The following is a 6,000-nucleotide window of genomic DNA, read 5'->3' on the forward strand; positions in this document are numbered from 1 at the left end:
TATGCTTTTGTTCCTACAGCGAAGATGTTTGTAAACGAGGATTCACTGTTATTATTGATATGCGGGGATCCAAATGGGATTTGATCAAGCCTCTCCTAAAGACCCTTCAAGAAGCATTCAAGAAGCCTTTCCTTCTGAGATTCATGTTGCCCTGATTATAAAACCTGATAACTTCTGGCAGAAGCAGAAAACAAACTTTGGCAGTTCCAAGTTCATCTTTGAGGTGAGAGCCACATGGTAAAGCATTGTCTCTGATAAGAAATTTTCTTAAGGTAAAAAAAAAAAAATTCCCAAGCCCTGTGATTGAGACAAAAAAAGACATCTGAGTTTGCAGGACTGAGCTGACATCTGGGCATCAGGTTGCCCTCTGAGCACACCAGCGGAAAGAGGTGCACACTTCATCTCAGAGGTTCACATAAATAGTTCACTTGAGTGTTGTTGTTTTTTTTTTAATTTCTTTATCAGTCAATATACTAAAGACAAAGTTCTCTAGATGCTAATGTATGGTTTTGTTAGTTGACCTCTACCCAACTTCAGGTAGTGTTTTTTTTAATAAAAGACATTTATACTAAATTTATCTGTATATTGCCACTACTTTAATTGAGATTTATAATTCAGAAGTAACATCTAATGTTAAGGTACCTCGAGCAGGTTCTTTGAGAAAGGAGCCAATATACAACAACTGCATAATTAAAGGGAATTTTACTAACTTGGTCGTTGGGGAAGACAAACCAACTGTGTTCTCTTAGTCCACTTTAGTTTTCTGTGAATTTCAACTTCTTGCTCAAAGAGGAGCAAAGCTCAAGTGCATGAAGTGCTACACATCAATCATGCCCAGCCATGAGTGAGTTAGTTGTGCTGAGGTTTTTTGTTTTGGTTTGTTTTTGGTTTTTTTTTTTTTTTTTAATTTGCTGAGAAACAGTTCTACTGTTGTCTGCCTTGCCTGCCAAGAAATTAATTTCAGAAAGACACTCAGATTTTACATCTCTGGAGCTCAGTGGATAATTTGGCTATAGTTCTTAATGATGACTGAAATAGAAGTCTATATTTAAATATATATTTAAGATCTGTTGACATCAGTGTAATATAAATATGTCATTTTCAACCTCTTCTTAAAAGCACTCCTGAATTACAACAGGCAACTAGATCGGTGTTAAACATTAACAAACTTTCACATTATCATCACAACTTAAGTGTTTGTACATTTTTTTTTCCTCTGTCTCACAAAAAACAGTCAACTCATAAATTTTGCTTTGTTTAAATGGGTCCTTACCTTCCTTCTGTTGAATTACGCCATCAGCAAATTCAGCAGTAACCAGCGTTAGTTTTAAGGCCAGATTCTGTTTTTCAGCTTAGTGGAAACACTATGCATGTGTCAGGGCAGTGCTCGACCCTTAGTGGAGGCTAGTGATCTGGATTTTGTGTTGTCAGGCTCTGGTGGAATGATTCTGTGTCACAGTCCAGAGAGTGAAGCGTGCCTGCAGATCATCACACAAAGAAAAGAGAAAAAAATAGGGTTTGGTTGATGTATGTGGACTCCAAAGCTTCCTGTCGCTTTGAGGAATGGACTAGGCAGCTTCGTTAACATTAATTCAGAGATTCCTTCAAGAGTACTTTCTTTCTCCTGCCAAAAGGGTTTAAATAGCAGGCAGTGCTTTTCCAAGTGATTCCAAAAGAAAGATGGGTAATGCCTGAGAAACAGTTACTTTATCTTACCACCTATCTGTCTAGCTAAGGTTGTTGTCATGAAAGTTTCAAGAACTCCTTGAAGAAACAAATCTGAATAAAGAAATTTGCTGCAGAATTGATGAAATGAAATCGTGTTAGATTCTGCTCATGATAAAAGCAGTGCTTGGGTTATCTTGACACACTGCAGAGGGACTGCTTGGGTATTAGCCATGACAAGAAGCCTTTTCTTTACAGGTAGTTAAACTCTAAATTGAATTATCTTCAAGAGATCAGTCTCCAGGTCAAGAGGTTTAGGAATTTGAATTCCCTCTGAAGCTACATACTTACCTTCCCATTGTTTGTTAGCTCTTTCCTCTGTCCTCCTCCTTCCCCAAAGCAAGGGACATTGCAAGAATGTTTTAAAATAATCCTTTTACTGAGTACAAGTTCAACATAATCCCAGTTTAATGCATTGCAGAATGCCTAATATTGTTAGATGGATACAAATCTGAAGAAAAGCCTCTTAGTAACTTTAAACCAGTGGGCAGCCTGCAATTTTGGACCTAATTCAGGATAATGGAGAGGACTTGAGGTATTTTTCTTTACAGATGACTTTTAAAAGATTGCTGTGATTATTGGGTGCCTCCACTTCTGAAGAGCACAAACTTTGTCTTCTTTAGAGGCCTTAATCTTTAGGGGATAGATGTAGAGTCAGTGATGAACGTCACAAGCCTTTAAGGGCTGCCAATTTGGGTGTTATCATGACAGCATGGAAAATCTCTTGTAACATATGAAACCAAATGTTCATATCTCAGAAAAAATAATTTGTCTGGAATAAATGGGAACAGCCATCAGTTGTTGCATCCTTAAACTGTATTCTGCTTTCCAGGCATCCAGTGCATTTGTCTATCACTGATTACTGAATCTGAATCAATGAAAACCTTCTCTCATTGATTGTATGTGATTCATGCACAGTACTTTCTACTAGCAATAAATTGTAATTGTTAATACTCTACTATTTTGGGCTTAATTACATTAGAAATTACTAATATGAAAAAGCTCTGCCTGTGGCAAAAGCCAGCTAGAATAATCTGCAGGAAAACCCCAGCATATTCTGTGTTTTGGCAGGTCATAATACCTGCTTCAGTTCATACACCTAAAACATTTGCTGTTATACAGCCACCACCAGCCTGGGTGTAGCACAAGGAGCAGAATCCCTGTAATACCATATACCTCTTCAGTAAACAGTCATGTCCAGACACCCAACAGCTGCAGCAAGAAGTCTTCATTGTCCAGCTGGGTTAAAGTAATCTATGGAAGAAGCATTTTCATTAGGTTTGTGATAGTCAGGCCAGCTGAAAAAAGATAGACATTATTCCAGTAAATCAATCAATCAGTGCCATTAATGGAAAAGTTTTCAATCCAATTAATTCATCAGAAGTAAACATAGTCTTCAGTATCTTTTACAATGTTCCTTCAATTATGTATTGATGAGGAAAATAATCCCTTCATGCTGCTTATGGATTGCACTGTTGTTTCTGATTAGATGGTCACTGATTCAAATGCTGTCATTTTCCTTTCCTTAGACAAGTATGGTATCTGTTGAAGGCCTGGCAAAACTTGTAGACCCTTCTCAACTGACGGATGAGTTTGAAGGATCCTTGGATTACAATCATGACGAATGGATCGAGCTGCGCGTCTCCTTGGAAGAGTTTTTCAACAGTGCAATCCATTTATTATCAAGGCTGGAGGATCTCCAGGAAATGTTGGCTAGGAAGGAGTTTCCAGTTGATGTTGAGGGCTCAAGAAGGCTGATTGATGAGCACACGCAGCTTAAGAAAAAAGTGATTAAAGCTCCTGTGGAAGAACTGGATCGTGAGGGTCAGAGGTTATTACAATGCATAAGATGCAGCGATGGTTTTTCTGGTAGGAACTGCATTCCTGGAAGTGCAGATTTTCAAAGTCTTGTGCCAAAGATCACCAGCCTTTTAGACAAGCTGCACTCTACCCGGCAACACCTGCATCAGATGTGGCATGTCCGCAAGTTGAAATTGGACCAGTGCTTCCAACTCCGGCTTTTTGAGCAAGATGCTGAGAAGGTAGGGAATAATCTATTCCTTTCATACTTTAACCAAGACTTTACCACAAGGCCACTGGGACTGTTTTGCTGTAGTTAGCAACATGAGGTATTCATCACAGGTGTAAATCTCATGTTGCCAGCAGATGCACTTTATGTGACTTGTAAACCAAATTCACTGAACTGATTGTTGGATGTAGCAGGCATAGTGATATCCAAGAATAACTTGCCTGTGTCACTTTTGATGAAAGTTAATCTGCTTTTTTGTGTCATGATGGATACATTTGGTAGACAGCACGAGAATCTGGCTTTTTTATTTTTTCCTCAGGTTTCTTTTACTAAGATTATGAATATATTTATCTGCATGTCACAGTACCTAAGAAAGAATGATTTTAGGGTTTGATTAACTAAGATTATTGTTTGCACTTCTTGCAAGTCTATGGGAATTTTGTGGTTTAAATCCTCATAACTGTTACCTCAAACAACATTTTCAGTCTCCCTTTCCTACGAAATCACAACTGGATTTGCAACTGGTAAAATCTTTAGTACGGCTTTGTACCAAGGAGATGGCCACTTAGTTCCCACAGCATGAGATCTGGGTCTAGGTTTAGGTTAAATATATAAACAGACCAAGAGAAAGTATTCTGAAATGACAGCAGCATGCAAAACTCAGTGTGGCTGTTTTGCATTAAAAAGCCCATCAGGACAGCATTTCAATTCATACCTGACACTGAGTCAGTGGCCAAGATTCCTGAACACTCGCACAAGACCTTATTTCAGAAATATTTAAAATTAAATTAGTCCATAGAGATTGCATTGTAACTTCGTATTTCTTAGATATTTGTAATGTAGCATATCAGCATGAAAAGCATATAGGGTGTCTCAAAATGGAATACAGTGTAGAAAAGCAAAGGCACAGGTAAGTAGCATGACTTTCAGAGGTGTGTGGTACCACTGCAGAGTTCCATCTTCATTCCCTGTGTCTTCAGAAGATACTCATTCGGGAACCTGTAGTAGATATGAAGTCTCCTGCAGGCAAAATGTAACAGCAGGTCATGTTTGTTGAAAAAAACAACTGGCTAAAAACCAACCAGAGTTCCCTAAGCAGGTCTCATACACAACACCACCTAAAAATACACAATAAAGCAGACTTCTTACTACTCGTAGTATTTGCCTACTGTTTGTGTCTGGAATTGTATGCAGGTACAGATTAGGGTGATTTTATTTTAGAAAACTGTGTTATACTAGAGTCTTGGCAGTCTCACTTTCTTAACACATAATTGCTTGACATCTTGCTCAGTGGTTTCATGAGAAATCTTTGCTGCACTTTTAAAATTCTAGGCCAGAGAAGTAGAGTGTTCTCAGTGGAAGGTACTGAGCTCTCCGACTCTGTTTATCTAGTCTGTACATCCATCAAAAGCACCAATCTCTGAATCTTTTCCACTTGATGTATGGTCCAGCTGTTTCACTGACGTGTCTGCCTGGACCCAAGAGGAATGCTGAAAGAAATGCAGGCCTCATCTGCAGGGGAATCTCACTGAAGGTGATTTTTTAAAAAAATCGACTGCAAAGTAATAGTATTTATAAAACATCAGGGAAAAGCACATTGCTGAAATTAATATAATTTTCAGTAGTGCAGAGCGAGACAGAAGACATTGGTTTTCAATGCATGTACCATATATCTAAGGGATGCTAGGACTGTATAATCAATCCTCCTATTGGGAAAACCCAGAATTCAGATGAGTCCCTCTAAAATGAGAGTTACTACAGCATCATTCAAGGGTGCATAAGAGCTTTTTTCTTCTAAATGCTACAATTTCTTCTTCTTCTCCATTTTCCTTGTGCATCACATGCTATAAGGAGATTACTCACTGCTCTCCTTCCCAGTGGTGGCTGTATTTCAGTCAGTGCTTCAGTTTAGATTTTGAGTTTCTTTGGGATTATTCAGATTAACACTGCTTACTAAAATAAATTTTAATTTTTATTTATGAATATTGTTTTCCTAATATTATTAGCAAAATATTGTTGTTATTGTTATTATTAATAATGTTATAAGCTGAAAGGCTCTCAGATAAAGCCAGTGTCTGAGAAGTTCTTGGTGCCATGCCCCATTCTGTAGTGTTGAAGGAAGTCTCCAATATATTTTTCCTTTCTATCTCCTGAACAGTCATAAAAGGATGATGTGATCCAAGTCTGAGCATTGTGACAGGATTTTGCATGTGTTAGTCTGTGTAAACTTTAGGCAAGTCAGCAGG

The 6,000-nt window shown here is 38.1% G+C and overlaps 1 protein-coding gene across 1 annotated transcript in view; it reads left to right on the plus strand.

The window, feature by feature from the left end:
• LOC103776280 (kalirin-like) overlaps positions 1-6,000 on the plus strand; it is a gene marked incomplete at both ends in the record, with an annotated part of 65,531 nt that overhangs the window by 37,938 nt on the left and 21,593 nt on the right. The window contains 3 exon segments of the mRNA XM_008943783.1: positions 20-107; positions 110-223; positions 3,255-3,767. Coding sequence (XP_008942031.1) covers positions 20-107; positions 110-223; positions 3,255-3,767 — 715 coding nt within the window.

The sequence above is a fragment of the Merops nubicus genome, unplaced genomic scaffold (genome assembly GCF_000691845.1).
Source record: "Merops nubicus isolate BGI_N331 unplaced genomic scaffold, ASM69184v1 scaffold37637, whole genome shotgun sequence".
NCBI lineage: Eukaryota > Metazoa > Chordata > Aves > Coraciiformes > Meropidae > Merops > Merops nubicus.